Source organism: Xiphias gladius, chromosome 2 (genome assembly GCF_016859285.1).
Source record: "Xiphias gladius isolate SHS-SW01 ecotype Sanya breed wild chromosome 2, ASM1685928v1, whole genome shotgun sequence".
Classification (NCBI taxonomy): domain Eukaryota; kingdom Metazoa; phylum Chordata; class Actinopteri; order Istiophoriformes; family Xiphiidae; genus Xiphias; species Xiphias gladius.
Genome location: NC_053401.1, coordinates 5889332 through 5907895, shown reverse-complemented (window position 1 = coordinate 5907895; position 18564 = coordinate 5889332). Strand labels below are relative to the sequence as shown.

Below are 18564 nucleotides of genomic sequence, written 5' to 3'. Positions count from 1 at the left end.
AATTTCAAGACAGAGATAATTTCAAACGTAAAGGGTTTTGCCAAATTAAAAAGAATACTAATTTTCTCACTGGCTTCTGCCATGCAGATGGTTGGGTTGCTATTATTTGGCCATGTTTTTGAAATACCTGTCTCCAAATTTCTGCCTTGACCCCAAAATTGTAGTTTTCAGCATTGAAAAATTACTTTCAAAAATTCAATAGCATCATGTCTTTCCACAAACAATGTCCTGGTTACATAAACCTCACTGTGAACATTTTATTAGAACTACTTTCTAATGAACAAAATCTTTTTTTAACAGTTGACAGTGAGAACGTGTTTTTTTTTTTGACCATGTGTGACCATAAATTTGAATTTAATGTGCATGCAGAATGTTGATCCATATTGTGCCATAAGGTAGAAAAATATATATCCATAGGTTGGAGATATGCTGCAAATACCATCAGATGAGTCCATGACTTTGTCCCAACTTTGATTTTGAAAGAATAGTTCTACATTTTCAGAAATATGATTATTTACTTTCTTGCCAAGAGTAAGATGACAAGGTTGATACCACTCATGTCTGTAAATATGGGGCCATGAGACAGTTATCTTAGCTTAGCATAAAGACTGGAAACGGACGGAAACAGCTATCCTGGCTCTGTCAAAAGGTGAAAAAAAAAAATAAATCCACCTGCCAGCACCTCTAAATCTCACACATTAACACATATCATTTGTTCAATCCGTACAAAAACTCAAGTGTTAAAACAACAAATTGTGGTTTTACTTCTTTTTTTTTTTTTTTTTTTTTCCAGCCGGGAGCAGAAATTTCCTTAAGTGCTGTTGTCACAATGAGGAAGTCACTGCACCCAGCCAAGAAATAGTCCCTCACGTAACCCCCATAAAACCACAGTTTGTTTTCCCGTTATGTATTTTGTACAGATTTAAAATTTTATAAAAGAGAACTCATTGTATGCAACCTGTCATGCATCATTACAGAGAATAACCAAAAAGCAGATAGCAAATAACAACAGTCATGACTTAAAAAAAAAAAAAAAATCTGGCATGAGTTCTGTGGCATTCTTTGATTTGCCAGCTGTTGTACCACATCACTTCAGCTTGTACAGCTGCCGTCGGGATGTCTGATGTTTATTTTATGGTGGCTATATTTATGTTTGCTGACAAGTTGTTCACCACTGCGAGGAACCCTCCTACTCAGTGAGTGAAACAGGTGGTTGGAGCTCAGAGCTGGGGCTTAGTACTGTCTGTGGGAAGGCTTTTTTTTCTTTTTTTTTTTTTTTTTGGTGTGTGTGGATGAGTGGGAGATGTCATTTGATCCTGCTGATTAGTGGATTGATATCACAGCGTGTACTGTACTGTACTGATGATGACTGTGAAGACCTGGGTGCGTGTGTGTGGGTTCTCTTGTGTGAGGCATGTGTGGGGATACATGCTGACTCGTGTGTTTGTGCGCTCCAAGAGTGGAGTTTACTTCTGATCACAGGTTACTACCTCGTGATCTTAATAAGGGCTATTTCTGCGTCTTTACTTTTTTCGTAAACCATCTCCTTTTTCATTTTGAAAATTAACATGAGTTAATGAATTCCATGAAAAGAATCATATTCTTAGATTAAAAGTGATAAATGGTCGTGCTTATTTAAATGAAAAAAGAAATGAGAAAATATCTGTTTTTTTCTATTAGACCTGTTCTGTGTACTCATGCATGTCATCCACCATTTCACACTCTCAGACCATCCGCAGTTACATTAATGCATGCTCACCAGTTGGAGTGATGAATGTGCGGGAGCGTTTGCCATCAGGAGGTCGCCACGGTGGCTGGCAGTGGGCCCTTGCAAAGAAATGTCCCTGTGCCAAATCGCTCCTCAGGGCTGTCCCCTTTTTTTTTTTTTTTTTTTTTTAAAGACAAATCTGGGACAGATCCTATAATGAAAACTCAGCACGAGGATGATCAGATTATGGGACGCTGTGGAACACCTACATTTGAGATTAAAGATTGCCCATTACACGCTCAGCTTGTGCTTGCATGCTATGCGCCCATGCCCCACTTAGTGCTCCACTCAGTCCTGATCCTGTTATAGTCTCTACCTTATATATGAGGTCATGAAATGTAAATATCACATGTACATTCATTTGCTTTTTATATAATTAATTCTTTTTCTGTTTTGGCCCACACAGCCTTCCTTCCTGCTGCATTATACACTGTCCAACTCCTGTATGTGCAGAGTAGTACAGGATAAACATCCTTGCACTTGCATTCAAAATTCATAGTTGTAGCACACTGACATTTACACTTCTTTGCCGGCAACCTACAAAGAAATGCTATGTTAAAACACCATACATCCAGGAGCTCTGGATGCATCTCTATGTAGCTCTCTCATGTAGCTCTGCATAAGTGGCGGAAGAAGTGTTCGGGTCCTTTACTCAAATTAAAGTTGCAAAATCACAATGTAAGAATGTTCTCTTACAAGTCCTGGACTCAAGACTTTACTTTGAAAGGGGCACTCCAGTGATTTGACATGTCAGAGTCAATTTAAATTCCAAATTGGCTGTAGAGGAGCTTTGTCAAGTCTGACAAAATGATACGCACGATGTAACAGAAGAGTCTCAGCTTGAGCTCGAAGACAATTTAAAAGCCCATGAAAAACCTAAATTCAAATCTTTGTTTTTATTCTTTATAAAATAAACCTGCATAATTAATTGTCAAAAACTCAGATAATCTGTTTCACCATGCTGTGTTTTATGTGGTTTGATCAGATCTGACTGACAGTGTCCTGGCAACGTGAGCAAACAACCCGACGACGGTCGTCCCAATTTTGATTCAAATGTTGCTAAATTCTGAAAAAAAAATATTTTTTTAAGCAGGCACTCCATAAATACATTCCAGCTCCTCAATTAAGAATATTTGTGGCTTTTCTATGATTAATATGTTGTAAACTGAATATGTTTTGGGTTTGGGACTATTCGTCGAACAAAACATGACGTGAGGATGTCAACCCCATCTCCAGGAAATTGTAATGGACATTTTTCACAACTTTCTGTCAATTCAGATGATACAATTAATCGATTTTATAAAGAAAATACAACACATCAATCAATAATGAAAATCATAGTTGCAACCATGTGCAAGTGCAGCACTGGAATTGAATGTCAGTCTTTCAGTATACAGAACTCAGTAGAATTTAAACATCCAAGGTAAAAGCACTGCAAATATATATATATTATATTTAAGTACAGTGTTTCTGTACTTCCACCACTGGTGCACATACATGGATGGTCCATGTTTATCTGTTCAAGCAGTTTCAGCAGGAGCTAAAGGCATCCATCCAAGTTCAGCATCCAACTATCCTTCACGGTGATAAATGGAGTCGCGTCTGACATCTGTCACACATCTCAGTAGCGGGTAAAGAGCCTTCCAGAATATCTGATTAATCTTTGCTAAGCTGTCATTTGAGTGATACCAGCAGGAGAGTAAGTGGCTCACAGCTCAAGCGCTGGTCCAGGGGTCCAAGTTTGAGCAGATGCTTGGGTGTTTGATGGAAGGTGATGGCAGTTTATCACCTTCTGGAATGGGAAAAGGGCGAGATGCATCCGAAAAACAGAAGTGCTTACTGCGCTTATCTCCACGCCGCGCACTTTCAACATCGGGAGCAAAGTTCCCGTAAAATCCGTTTCTCTCCCGCTGCTGGTGGTGCCAAGTTGTTGAACGGATGAGAACAAAATGGCGTTCATGTATCAGAGGCTTCTTTTGTGTTGGAAACAGGGGAAGTGGGTGATATGAGAGAATGTGGGCTCATGATAGAACAAGGGAGCGTCGTCCGGTGACAGTGAAAGAGAGTGGCTGTCATGCATGCAGTGGAGGAAGCTGGCTGATAGACCCCAAGGTGTACACTTTGAGACCGATAAGCTTGCCTTTGTAGACATGGTTACTGGGGAGGGGGGTTGAAAAAGAGGGTTAAAGGTGGGAGGACGGAGGAGAGGGGGTCTGTCAGTGACAACATCCAAAGCTAGACGACCATGTTTGGAGAAGTCACAGCCGTTCTGAGCAGGTCAGCCAAGGGTTTTGCTGGAGGAATTTGAGCGTCCCAGACAAAACTTGCCGCCTGTTGTAAACACAGTGTGATACAGGTCTGTTTGCCATCCCTCCAGCACTTTTATTGCATCTCATTCTCATATTGTGCAAACAGTTTCAACAGTTTCTTGCTTTGTTTTTATATGATCATAACCTTTTTAACATTTTAAAAGTCAATTCAAATTCATCTGCTCGTGTACAGGACATTTTTTCTGACATTCATCTGTCTAACGTGACTACAATAAACTTTGTCTGTATTGTATTCAACAGATCATAATGTGCCGTCAGAGCTAGCTGGGCTCCTCTTCGTACGGCTTATGTCAAAGGGCTACGCTCCTTTTATGGAGTACATATGACACGTAACGTTTATCAGAGATTACGTCAAATTTAAGGTTTCTCTGGCTTCACTCTTGGGGCCTTTGCTGGGAATAGTCTCAGCGATCTTGTGCGGCCATGCAGCAGTGAAAACGCAGCAGCTTGTACATGTTGTGGGAATTTTATCGGAAAGTATATATCGCCAGATTGTACAGAGCAATTTGCAGTGCCTTACCCAGAGTGACATAAACAAATTGCTCTTCTATCCTAAAATCCCTGTTGTATCTTTAGTGTGTCTGTGATGAAAGTCGTAGACGGTTCTGCAGTGTGATGCTCATTAAAGAGCCTGTTATTCAGCCTTCCTAAATTATTATTTTTATTTTTTTTTGTTAAGGATATTGTGTTTCTCAGCTCTGAGCTCCCATTGCTGTGATTCCCATCTTACCAGCCACTGTCTGATTGCAGAGGCAATGAAAGTTTGGACTAAACAATCTAAAATGATCATCTCAATTCTTCTGAAATATTTTATCGACAACCGTACAGTGTACAGTCACAGCAGTGATATATTTCAGCAGTATCCTGCTGGCTATTTTGGGTGATTTTTTTTTCCATCGAATATGTGTGTGTAACTGGTGTGTGTTCACATTCATCATATGGGAAATTGTCCTTTCCTGAGCAAAACCCTGCTTGGCTGTCATTATATTGATCAGTGCTGTCATTACTGTGAGTGCGAATGTGTGTGTGTGTGTGTATGTGTGTGAGTGTGTTTGTGTGTGTGTGCGTGCGTGCATGCAGCTGACTGTGTGGTGTTTTTATTTTGTCCAAATGGCATCCTCAGCATGAAGACATCAGATTGGACAAAATATCATCGCACACATCAGGGAACTTGCACACAGTGGGATTGTCTACTTCTCTGTCCTCACCCCTTCTTCTTTAAACAGCCTCTAAATAGCAACAGGCTTCCAAAGACTCACTTAGAAACAGCTTTGCGTGGTACTGGAATACATATAAATACATGATATTGTACATTTTCTATCACATTTTATAAATCTGTTCTTTTATCATTGTACAAAGTACAAATGTAGTATTACAAATTATAAAATTATCAGTGTACAGCCAGAGAGTTTCTTTTTTTTTGTTTTAAAATTAAAAATGTAATTTAAAATCTATAAAGATATGAATATTATGGGTTTGGAACGTGTTTCAAAGAATATGATTATAAAAGTAGAAAGTATAAATTTATGTGTATTTCTGGAGGAATGATTGGCTAAGAAATGGACTCCTGCCTTGCAAAACGAACGACTGGATCCAAACTTTTGAACTTCAGAGCAGCGTTTCAAGGGGACTTTTGCAGCCAGAAAGGGGGGAGGGGGGAGCAAACCTGCAAACCTGGGAAGAGGACAAAGCCTAAAACTAGTTTCAGTGTGACCAGGCAGCCCAGAGGCAAGGGCTTCATTTTGATTTCACCTGTAAATTTACGAGGCTTCACAGTCACCTTGGGAAGAAGCTGCTCGCCTGCTACTATCTTACTGGACACACTTTATATCCTTTTGCAATTTTAACATCCTGGGGAAAAGATGGGTTTTTTTTGTGGAGCAACCAATAGTCGAGGGTTGAGTTCTTTGACCTGATCTGAACGTTAAAGGGTCACGATAAACGTGTGGATTTAAAAGAAAATCAGCAAATCAAAAAAAAGGAAAAAAAATAAAAAAAATCCGTAGCCTGCTGCAAGTGTTAAATGTACATACAAGACTTCATTTTTCATTTGCTTATGTATGTAGATGTTCTTTGTGTATTCACTCACTGTGGCTTGTGGCTTCTCTTGCAATAGGAAAAATAAATTTAACAGTCTATTGTTTGCATTGTATATATCTATATGATAATACATTATATGTAATTCGGATGCGGTACATTTGAAATGTACATACACGTGTTTAATAGCTACTATCTGAATGTTCCCCCCCCCAAGAATCCCTCATTTATTCTCCTTTCCCCCTCCCCCACTATGGTACTTTCTGTACAGTAACAATGGTATTGATTTCATTTTTAATGCATTCTCGATTGATTATTTGTTCTGGCAAATGAATCTGAGTGTAACGATCACTGTGTCACCTGTGACACCGTAAGATGAACTGCATTAAGTGGTTACATTGTGCCAAATTCTCTCAGAATGAAATTCAAATAAAAATATATGAAACGTGTTTTGAAAGTTTGGCGTTTTTGACTGTGAGGATGCACACGGTGAAAGAGAAGCACTTTGGGGATCTCCCCTACCTTTTTTTTTTTTTTACGTTTTATTCATTTTAATTTTTGGAGATGTGACAGGAAACAAGGGGAATGTTAAGTCCAACTGAGGACTACAGTAGTGAGGACTTTTCATTTTTTACAGCCAGGAGCTGGAGAGTAAAAATCGGTGGGTATGAACCGAGGTACAGCAGAGCAGCAGAAGGAAAACAAACTAAAAACAGTAACAGTTTGCACACATGTAGAGGAGCTGTTTCATGCAGCCTCCAGACAGAACTAGCAATGTTTTATTTGTTCTTATCGGAAATAAAAGAAAAATATTACACCACAGAATTACAGTTGGGGGGGGTGTTACAATTAACTTGAGCCACTGGAACATTTGCAAGTGTTCAACTTTTTTTTCTTTTTTTCTTTTTTCTCACATTAATTAAGTGAAGATGTTTAGAGCTTCACTTTCAGCAAACTGCTTCATTAAGTCGGGGCATGGACCAAAGGGTTTTCCAAATTAGAGTTAGGCGATGCAACTGTAAAACAAATCCTATCCAGTTCTTCAGAAAATAATCCTAGAAATAACAGCATTAGGGGAAAACACTAATAATTCAGATACTCGATGTTCATTATTTTGCCCTACCACTGAGTATTATATCTCCTATCGCAACATACAAGTTGTATCTCATCAGGTGCTAGAAAGAAGAAAAATTAAAACATGTTGTCACTAAAAGTCATATTTTCACTGGTTTTGTCAAAGCTCTATTGGCTCCTACTGTCAACCTACAGGACATATAAAGAGGAACCGAATTGAAATGGGGCAGTGGACATTTCTCCACCCTCTTCTTCCTTCCTCCCTGGGACAAACAACCTCATCAGTCCATTTGGGTGCGCTCTCGCTTCTTGCCCTCCTTCTTTTGCTTCTTTGCGTCTGCAAGAACAGAAAAGACACGGAGTTACAACCCAAAGTGTTTTTACTTTGACGCTTTTCTCTGCTAGAGGTGGTGTCTTTGAAAATAAACAAATCTCATTGTCTCCATGAAGAGCTCTCATGCTCTGCTTCCGATTCTAATAATCACCCGTATGAGTATTAATTATGTTTTGTTTGGTTTTTTTTGCCAGAGTGCAGGTTTTTATTGCTGGTTTTTATTATCAATCCCCGGGAGGGAGCAGCCCGTCCTCGCGCTCTCTCCTGGGGATCGATTCGGTGGCCAGGTGTATGCCCCGTGAAAACCCGCTTGATCAACTTCCCGCAACAGTGGATCGGTACCTGGCAGCAGCGACGGAAGCCACAGTCCACGGACTCCCTTTTCTGCTTTGCGATCCTTCCGCTCTGGTGAACAGGAAGGGAGCACAACCTGCAGCGGTTTGGCTAGCTAGCCTCTGGCTAGCCGTTTGTTGGGGTGTCGGCCTGCTGGAATGTTTGTGTGTATCTGCTTGTCTGCATGCACGTTTGTCTGTCTCTCAGTCAAACTGTCTGCCTTTGTATCTTTTTCATTCTCTGAACCCACACCTACATGTGTGCAGAGATGGGCTGCAAACCTAAACTGAGACTTTTTTTTTTTTCAAGATTCTTTTGTGGTGAAATGAGAAACAGGCCTTTTGAAATGTTAAAACAGGAAAAACACACTTGGAAATACTAAAGTTAACCATGACTGAATTGGTCTAATAACTTCCTGTCTCTCAGTGGAAGTGGGATGTGTTGTGTTGCATAAGTTGACATCTGCCGTTTGTGATCGCCTCGTTAAAAGTCTTCCTCGGCGGTCTCACAGACATCAGCCGCTAATGATTGATTGGGGCTATATATGTGTTTTTGTAGTGTGTGTGTGTGTGTGTATATGACACCACACAGCATTTTCATATGGATCTATAGTGGATGCCGAATCAGAATGTTATGATCAAACGTAAATCCTTTCCACACGGTTTAGGGGAAACCTCATTTTCATACCATCGCATCCACGTCCACGTGAGGTTCAATAAAAGCAGATATAAACAAGATCAGTCCAGTTTTCCATGACATGGGTTTATTAGTGTGTAACAAGCTGATTATTCAAAAACATATTATTGAATAAAACACATTGTATAGATTATATAGTTTGGTTCTCACTTTCTGCACTTCTCAGGGTATTTGATCACGTATTTTACAAAATATGTGTTTGTTTGTATTTCCTAGACGCTTGGCACTAATCTCTACAGCTATTCATCTTATGACACGTTCAACGGAGATGTCAGCCTGGCTAATCCACACCCTTTTGTTTAGACCATGTACATGATCCAAAGCAAGTTCCCACTGCACTTAGTACTGAATTTAGATCCTCCCACACCACTATTGTTTCGGTTCACAGCCGAGACCTGCTTTCTATAAACGGCAGACGCGGCCGACGTGAAATTAAAATCGCCAAATACTTTCATACCGGTGGTGTTTCAGAGGTCAGACTGGTAGTAGTAGTCAGATGAAATGAGCAGATTTGATTAACATGTCTGAAAAATCAAACCCAAAGGACAGTAATATATGGGGGGAAAACATCTCGGCGTATTTTAAAAGAGATTTAGTGTGATAACACATTAAAAGGCTGTCAATATTTAATCCATTCATACAGAAATTCATTCAGGATTTATTTTGAAAGGACACCTCCACCACCCACAAATCCTCTATCCGTCTAACGACGTGCCGTCAAGCAGTTCTGAACAGCGACAAGGTATGCTTAGTCAATGAGATTTCAATTGAGTTTCAACCTTTTAACATTCTGAATGTGCGCCACGAGGAAATCTTCTTAGAAATGTGTTCTTGTCACCTCCGCTGCGAACTTCCGCGGGCATTGAGATTTTGACATGCAAAGCACTCTCACCCATGCAAATACGGAAATTGCTCTTCCATCCCATTTGTTTGCTCGCTTTCATTTGTTTGAATGTTTTTCTGTCAGCAAATTCTGCTCCCCGGGGATTCACTCTCGCCTTGTTCTATCTGCTCCATACAGTAGACCGATCAGCCACAACATTAAAACCAATTACCAGTTTCCATGTTGAGGCTGAATGGGGTGTATAAACTGTGTGTGTGTGTGTGTGTCTGTGTGTGTGTGTGTTAATGTACATAAATACAAATCTTGCTCTGTGGCATGTATAAAAATGCTGAGCGGGCCCAGTTGATTCTGAATTTGTATCAAGACGGCATCAGGAAAAGGTTTCCAGTGACTTTGAAAGCGGGTCCATTGTCAGGGCACAGATGCCCGGAGCCTCAGGCACAAAAACTGGCTCAGCTTGCCAGTGTTGCAACAGGAACAGTGACCGAAGTGACATCTTCATGTAGATCTATGGGAAACACATCAGTAAATAGGGCCGGAGATTGTGGTCGACAGTGCACATTTGATCACCATGCTGGGGCGGGGGGGGGGATTTGGTGGCATGTTTCAGGTCCGCTTGACCGCTTAGAGGGAAGGGTCACTGCAAATCACCCCAAAGTTGTTCTGAGTGATCACCTTCATCCTACAATGAACCATTTCTAATCCTGATGGCAGTGGTCTCTTCCAGGAGGACGATGCCCCCATCCACAGGGCACGGGGGGGGGTCACTGAATGGTTTGATGAGTATGAAAACGATCTGAATCATGTGCTATGGCCTTCACAGTCACCAGATCTCAACCCAACTGAAGAGATTTTGGAGAATGTGGACCAACGTGTTAGACAGTGCTCGCCACCGCCATCATCAAGACACCAAGTGAGGGAATATGTTTTGGAAGAATGGTGTCCAACCCTCCAGTAGAGTTCCAGAGACCTGTAGAGTCAACGCCAAGCTGTATCTGAAGCTGCTGGTGGCCCAACACCTTACTAAGACGCTCTATGTAGGTTTTTCCTTTAATTTGTCACCCTTCTGTATACAGTTTACACCAAATTCGCCCACCACATTAAAACTAGTAACTGGTTTTCTTGTTGTGGCTGATCGGTGTATATGAGATGGGGACTCTCATACCAACCAGTGCTCTCTGCTGCATTTGCACATTACACGACACTGCTCGCTCCCCTCTTTGCCTCTGACACACACTCCTAATCAGGATGCCGCTGCCTTCTCCTGCTCAAATCTGGCCTGAGCCAAAACCCATTCATTTCGTGTTTGCTCAAAATTGACTTAAGAGCAGAATCTGAATTTTTTTGACATTTATTCAGTGGTGCAATGTGACTAACATCATTTACTCAAGCATAAGTATATATAAGTACAAGATTAATTTTATACTACTTTATACTTCTACTTCACAACACTTCAGAGTGAAATTATTAACCTAAACTCCACTGAATTTTATGACAAATTTGCAGAATAAGATTTTACACTCAAAATGTTCAATCGGTGCATTACTTCGATTTAAACTACCCAAGAAATGTATCATTTTCCAGGTGTCCTTTTTAAGTGTTAATGCCCCACTATAGGTTTATGCGTTTTCCCTGCACTTTGCTTTAAGATTCCCATGGCCAGGTCGTCGTATCAGCCTTCGGACAGTCTCAAGGAGGTCATCGTCACACGGTGACTGGTGGTCTGGCGGCCGGCCAGCCGCAAACCTCGAGCCCTCTTTTCGTAACTTCATCGCTCCTGCCGTTATGGCTCTCTGCAATTGTAGGGCAGAAGTACCGAGTGCAATTTATAAGGCGGTGGTGTGGCTGTGAACTCGCGTGTTTGATTATAAAACCAGAACAGCAGCCGTCTGTCCAGGAAGAATGACGGAAACAAATTCGCTCCAAACAAATTCAGACATGTCAGATTTATCAGAAGAAAAGCCTTTGTTTAACCTGAAATCAACTCTGGCATCCAAACACTCCCTCGTGCGCTGCTCGCTGCTGCTCTGCTGAAAGAGAAGGCGGGGACCTTGAGGTTTCTACAGGCATTCATAATGTTTCATTTCTGTCACTCTTTGTTCTCTCTTTCGCTCCGCAGGGTCTGTGCTTCACCTGGGCTAGACAGCAAAGACACGCAACTCTGAATCCCACATCACTCCCAAAGTGCCTCTTAGCATTGTCTCTTCCCCGAATCTGCAAATGACAGATGCTACCTCCATCCCAGCAACCTGCTCTAGTCAGGGGAAACCTATCTCCCACACCCATGGTGGCTGTTCAGAATTGCAAATTTTTGGCCAGGCAGATCTCTGCTCCCAGCCTGGGGTTAGATAGCCTCTTCCCTCTCCATCTCAGTCACTCAGAAGCCAAACATTCCTGGTTTTTTTTGTTTGTTTGTTTGGTTTTGTTTTTTTACATGCCCTCTGATCCTGCTGCTGTGCACTGCATCTCCGCCATCCCCTGAAACACACAGAAAAGCATACACAATTCCCCTTCCCGTACACACCTCATTGTGCACAGCACCGCCTCTTTCCTTTTTTTTTTTTTTTTTTTTTAAACAGAAACCCCTCTGCTTCCCAGGGCTTATCTTCCAACCGGCAGACATGGGAAATCACACCTCGCTCAGATAGCGGGTCTCTCTTCCCAACTGCCTCCCTTCATCTCAGCCACTGTCATCCTCGCTCTGCTTCTCTTTTGCCCCGAGCTCTCACACCTCTTAGGCTGTCACTCCGCATCCGCGCATCTGGCCTTCATTAGAATTGATGCGCACAGGTACGCAGCGCTGCACACACGCCTGTATACCAAACACATTTTTTTTCACTCGCATGCTGTATGTTGATTTTTTATTCACATTTTTTAATATGAATTTTTTATGCTCTACATCGATACTGTGCACACGCACCGGCATAATGAAGCTGAGGAGCTAAATTTTAAAAATCCGAATAATCACATTTAATGTGGATGCATTCATGCGATTTGGACCCTATGTCTGACTCTACATAAGGATATTCTTGTAATTCTATGCCACAGAGTAGCGGCTGAAAGGGTCTGATGGTTAAATTAATCAGTTTGAGACAAGATCCTTTATATTTGCATCATAATACTTAAAATACAGGGATGGCAAAAGCAAAACAATAGAACTCATGGAGATTGCATGTCCACAGCAAATATAATTTTTCACACAAAATGAAACGACACTTCTATGCACCTGTCAACTGTACTATACTATGTCCAGTCACATCTGCATTTATTCAAACCGTGGCATCCTGTTCCAGATATCTGTTGAAAAGCACGGGAGAATCACAGACGACAAGTACAGTACAGCTCCTCATCGGGCTTCCCGCCACAATGCAATAATGATGTGCTGCCGAGTGAAAAATTTAACGAATTCCTCCCTTTGGAAGTAAAATGGAGTCAGGCATAAAAATCTCCAGACAAACAGTGGAGTAGAGCAGTGCCGCCGACTGTAGCAGCAGACGTGTTACAGATGGCGGCACTGCAGCGGCAGACATCCTGTTGTAAAAAACTGTCTCAGAGGTGTTTACATTGTCTTATCGTTATAATTTGGGGCCTCGTCTGACTGCGGTTGTTTGATGAGCTGACAGTAAGGTTAAGCAAACGCCATGTGCAAAGCTTGCATGCACACATGTCGTCTGCTGAGCGTGATAAGGGCGCAGTTTATGACCATTGGCAGCATTTCTGCACTCCTTATAATCCTGTTTGGACAATGGGACATTCACAGTGTGTCTATTACATCCTTGTTTACAGAATTAACAAAGGGGGCGTTGACTCACTTGGAATGAATCGAGTGCTTTCTCCTCACTAGTTTAACGCCGATCTCTCCAAGCAGACGGTAATGTACCCTACATGTGTCCGCGTGGTTATTTAATGTTCTCCTGTTTGTTCAGACCTTGTGTCAAGCTCAGGTTTTCTGATAACTGCCGGCGAACGTGGGAAGAAAGGAAGCAAAAAAAAAAGAGGCTTCGGTGTCTTTGACATGACTGAAGAACGGTGAAAACATGTAATCACAGCTGAACAGTGACTTAACCTATTCACCCCTGCTTTAACACTGTCACTCAACGCTTCAACTTAGCCCTTAAGTAGGTGGATTTCCATCCCGCTAATGGTGGGTTGAATATGAATGCGAGCTGCAGCCAGCACTAGCTGAGATTAAACCATTTGTAAGGGCTTGTTGGATTTAGGAGCCAGTCAGTCTGAGATGTACCAGGAGTCAAGATGAATATCTACTGAACCTACACATTAATTATCACGGAGGGGATTCTCACATACACCTTGACACATAAACTGATGGTAATTTATCCTAATTATAATGAAATTCAGATTCTATTATTTCTGTTTTGACCTGTGTTTAAAAAAAATAAAAAACAGCCAAAATGGCACAAGATGTACAAGCTTGTCAGGGGGGAAGATCAGCAGCTCAGCTTGAGGAACAGAGACACCCAACTGGTAAACATCCCTTCGGCTATAATTAACCACCAGTTTGTTTCTGCACGGGTCTGGCTTTTGATCCAAACCGATCCAATGTCATGTGAGTGTGAATATAAACATTTCCCGCTCTCAAACTAGTCCAAAACCTGTCTAGCTTACATTACCACGAGTCCATGCACAACTCTCCCCTCGTTCCGTCGGATTGTGTCTCAAATTCGGGTTATAAAATACTTTGGCTTGTATTGGATGCATTTGATTTCACTACAGTTTTATTGAGCGTACGCAAGGTTCAGTTCAGCATGGCCTGCTTGATTCCTTTTAATAACTGTTATTGTTCCAGCATGTTTGGCAAAAAAAAAAGCCCTCTTCCTCAGGCCACACAAAGGCAGGAGACAGTTCTCCAAACACACTTTCAACAGTGTTAGTCAGAAAGACTTTACAGACTATACGTAAGACTTTCTAATTATGTTATTACTTTTTTCAGTCACAATAGGGATAAGGGATTGTGATTGGATGCCTGTTATCTTGGCGCAGGAACACGCGGGGAGGCGGTGAGCCTCTACTAAAAGCAGTGCGACTCCCGTGAACTCCGACGCTGTCTACCGGTTGCGTGTTTCTAGCGGGCTTGCAGCATACATTCAGGAATCACTTGGTTTCTAGAAAAAAGTTGCGTGCGGGTAACGTCTCTTTTTTCTATGTCTATATGTGTTGAATACAGAATATGCAATGTGTGAGTGTTGATATAGTGTTTTCAAGGGACTCGCCACACACTGTTTAGCAGTCAGATGCGGAAAGCAGTCCCAGTATCGGTTCAAAATTCATTCAACCTTTTGTTTTCACCTCTTATCAGTAAAATAAATCGTTTTGTTGGAGTGCAGGGAACCTCGTGCCCTATTTTTAAAGGCCCGGTGAATCACCGGCAGGACTCCAGCGTACGCCGCTGCTGCTGACGGGCTCAACGTGCCCGGCGAGAGTCCCCCTCTCAGCGTACCTTGCAGCTTGGTCTTGGGGATTTTCCCGCAGGGCTTGGTGGCGGTGACGGTGGCGGCGCAGGTCGCGTCCATGAGCGCTCGCTTCAGCACGCCCGTCCGGTTCTTCTTGCCCGTCGCCAGGTCGCACTCCCCCCATGCCTGGAAGTCGTACTTGCATTCCCCTGGCGCAAAAAGAAATCAGATACTTAATTAGATGCTTTTGTTTAGTGAGGTAGCTCTGAGGAGGCGTCGTATAGGAGCGACCAAGCAGAACACCTACTAAAATGATACATTTCAGCTTCTATATTTGTCCTAGAAGGCAGTCGACTGCAATCAACTAGTGGAGCAAGTCCCTTGAGCCTATGGAGCTGTGAGTCGTGCACTTTGAATGGCTGTTTGATGGGCAGTTATAATTTACTTGGCTATTATCTCCTTCCTACAATAGAAAGTGTCCGAGATCTGCGAGCTCTCGGGACAGATGCAAATAACGGACAGATGCAGTCTGACAAGCAGAGTAGTGAAAGTGCTTTCGGCAGCAACTCAAATAAACTTCACACACGTCCTTTCATCTGATATTAAAATGAATCCACCTTAAACTCGAGCCCAGAGGAAGCGAGATGGCCCTGGAAAATAGCAACAGTGGCTGATGTACTCTGTTTTATAGAAAAGTGTTTTAAAAGAGGCACATGGAAGTGGGCAAGCGTGCGTACTGTATGTTCGCCTCTCTTGTGTCCCCCTCTGTTATTTTGTTGCCACTCCAGCGGGGCTCCCTGGAGGCAGTGACACTCATTCGTCGGCTTCCTCTCACATGAAAGCGTCCAACCCCTTGTCACTGCCTCTGAGATCCCAGGGGTGCTCATCAGGGGGAGAGCAGAGGCGGGCGAGGAAGGGGACATAGGTCGGTGAGAGGGAGTGACAGGGCCATTGTTGCGAGAATCCTACGGGGACTTCCCGAGCATCCAACTTTAAGACCCTGCGCCTCCATACCTATAATTTGTCTCTGACAGAGAGCTTCCTCGCTGGCTCCTGGGAAGTTGGCAGGCAGCCCATGTCCTTTTTTTTTAAGGTGTCACTTACGAGTAGATAAAAAACCAAAACAAAAAATGGTCGCACAAGTGTGAACGCACCCACTCATCAGCGACCCTGTATCAAAACCGGATTCCCGTATGTCTGAATAAGATTTCTTAATGATTGCAAAAAAACATCCGATCATTTACAATCCCAAGATCCTTGCTCTGCCTTCAGAAAATTTTAACTCCAGTCTCAAATACTTGTTCAGGATTTTAAGGCTTTTACTAGAAAGGGGTTAAAGCGGAAAATTGGCAACTGGATTGTCATCTGTCGGACTGAAAAAGGTGACGGAGGGGTGATCGGATCGGATCCTGTATGTGGTACACGTCTACATCTATCACTAAACATTTTGTGTGATTAAAACATCGTCACTCTGGTTCTACTCTGGTTCTGCCATTAAAAAAAATAATAAATAAAAAAGGTCTATTGTGAGTAGCTGTCAATTAGTCAGTATCAGGTGGGTTTTATCTATGTATTGTAAACCCATTACATCTTCTGAAGAATAAATGATTTCCTCATAATATTAACATATTAATTCCATTGCTTTTACTTCTTTAAGGATCATGTATCCGTTTTGGGCTTTGTGTCTGCGTATTCGTAGTCTGTCAGCAATTGTAGCACACTGCTTGATTATTTCTGTGGTTTATTGTACAGAAACCCAAGAGGTGTGGCGCTTTCTTGCCCACCTCCCCTGCCCCAAAAAGTTTTTTGGGTCATGCTGCTGGAAACCCTGACTCTACAGAATTGTGCACACCTTTCTAATTTAAGCACAACACTTATACCCTCACTCCGCTTTGCTGTGCCGTACTTTTGCAAGATGCAAAAAACTATTTGGGCCATGCGCTGCAGACTGAAAGTCACGGTTAACCTAGTTTTCGCTTGTTTTGCTTTTAAGGATCTTTTGGGGTTTAATATTTTAATAAGATGTAACATGTTTTGCCAAATGGGATGTCAAATCTTCCAGGCTCCATATCTCAGAACTGCACTCAGAGAAAACCCCATAATTCCAAGTTTACATTTTTCACAGTTCTTGTAATCGTACCTAAAGCCACATAATGTTGATCATTAATTCAATATGCTATCTACCAGTACTTAGCCTACAAGTCTACTGGCAAAACAGTCTTTACATCAGTGATAGACTTTTTTACAGAGCAGCATCGTACCTGAATCCAGGTTTAGCTGCAAGGGATTGAATGCCAGGGTCTTTTCACACCAGTTCTGATGCTCATTTGAGGGGCATGAGTACCAAATGTTACAATATTTTTTTAATCTTTTTAATTGCGAAAGGACACTGGTTCAGGTTTGCAAGGATCTTCATCTTCTACAACACAAAAGGGGCTAGTTAGCTCTTTCTTTTCTCTATTAACTTTCCACAATTTAAAGGCCAGAGGCCTGTAACTTATTGCCACTCCAAAACTTTTGCTGCTACTATCTACGTAGCCAGTTAGCAGGACCATTATTTCCTGCAGTGTGTTCATCAGTCTTGACAGGCTCGTCGCAGAGCAGCAGGCTGCATGCCTAACAGGCCTTACCGGGGGAACAAAAGTCTCTCAGGCTTGTCACTGCAAGACATTTCGGCTTTGAAGGCTGCACGCGCCCAAGCCCAAAAAAGCAAACGACAAAGCAGGGAGACTATTACTGCGTTTTCAATGACGATGTGCCACGTCCTAAGGCAGACATCTCTGTTGTACCTCTAATTAGCAAGCTTTCTCATTCCTATTTGTGAAAACGGGACCATTGTTTGTGTGAATGAGAGGCTGCCATACATCTTGTGGAAGTGTTGGGAGCCGTGCAGTTGCCCTTCAGAAAGGGCAAAGTTCTCTGGGTCTTTTAGTGGACATAGATTATCTAAATAATATTTAGAAGTCGACCTTTTTAGATCGTCTACCAAGAAATATCTGGCACATTACAGCCTATATAAGCACCTTATTTCCACGTTTCCACCCGGCACAGTATGAGTCTGAACATTCCTCCCGTACCTCCAAACTTCTTCTTCCAGTTGCAGGGGATCTTGCAGCGTTGGGTCTTGATGGTCTGCTTGCAGTCAGTGCCGGTGCGCGTTCCCTCCCGGGTGCCTAGTCCACAGTCCCCCTCGTTGGCCACACATACACTCCACTGCCACTCCCCGCAGTCCGACTTGCGCTCCTTCTTCCCTGTACAGCCAAACACACAGTTTAACAACTGGCCAATAGGCAAGATGTTTTTTCCTTTCGGCAGTCAAGCCAGGTCTGTAAGGAGTTTTGGGTAAAGTCTCACAAGTCCATGTCGGGTCATTGGTTTTCATTTTTTGTCTCTCGATTCCTACAAGACACAAAAGTCTCACATCTTCAGCTCTGGCTATAAAAAAAATATGTTAGAAATTTAGTGTTCGTTAAAACAAGAAATGAAAAGTGCTACTTGCAATGCCTATATTTACTCTTGGACTTTTTCAAGTAATTTCAAGGCAGTTGTAATGGGTTTAGGTGCTTGTTCTAATTTCCAATTCAAATGAACCCCCCCCCCCCCCGAATTTAAATTAGGCGAAATGTTGTTTTCTTTACCCGAGAGGGATTGATCTGACTTATCTGCTCTTTTCTGAAAGATATTGCCATAATTCTCAGAGGAGACAACCCCACTGGCATTTTCTTTTAATTTTTATA

At 42.2% G+C, this 18564-nt stretch overlaps 1 protein-coding gene across 2 annotated transcripts in view; it reads right to left on the bottom strand.

Annotated features, from left to right (window-relative positions):
• Positions 1–6720: 6720 nt before the first annotated feature.
• Positions 6721–18564, bottom strand: part of ptn (pleiotrophin) — a 40819-nt gene continuing 28975 nt past the window's right edge. For both annotated transcript variants that reach the window (XM_040148755.1, XM_040148749.1), the window contains exons 3-5: positions 17905–18078; positions 14875–15036; positions 6721–7546 (exon numbers count right to left, since the gene is read on the bottom strand). In XM_040148755.1, the coding sequence (XP_040004689.1) occupies positions 7491–7546; positions 14875–15036; positions 17905–18078 (392 nt within the window). In that variant the 3' untranslated portion in view covers positions 6721–7490. The remainder of the gene's footprint in view (positions 7547–14874; positions 15037–17904; positions 18079–18564) is intronic.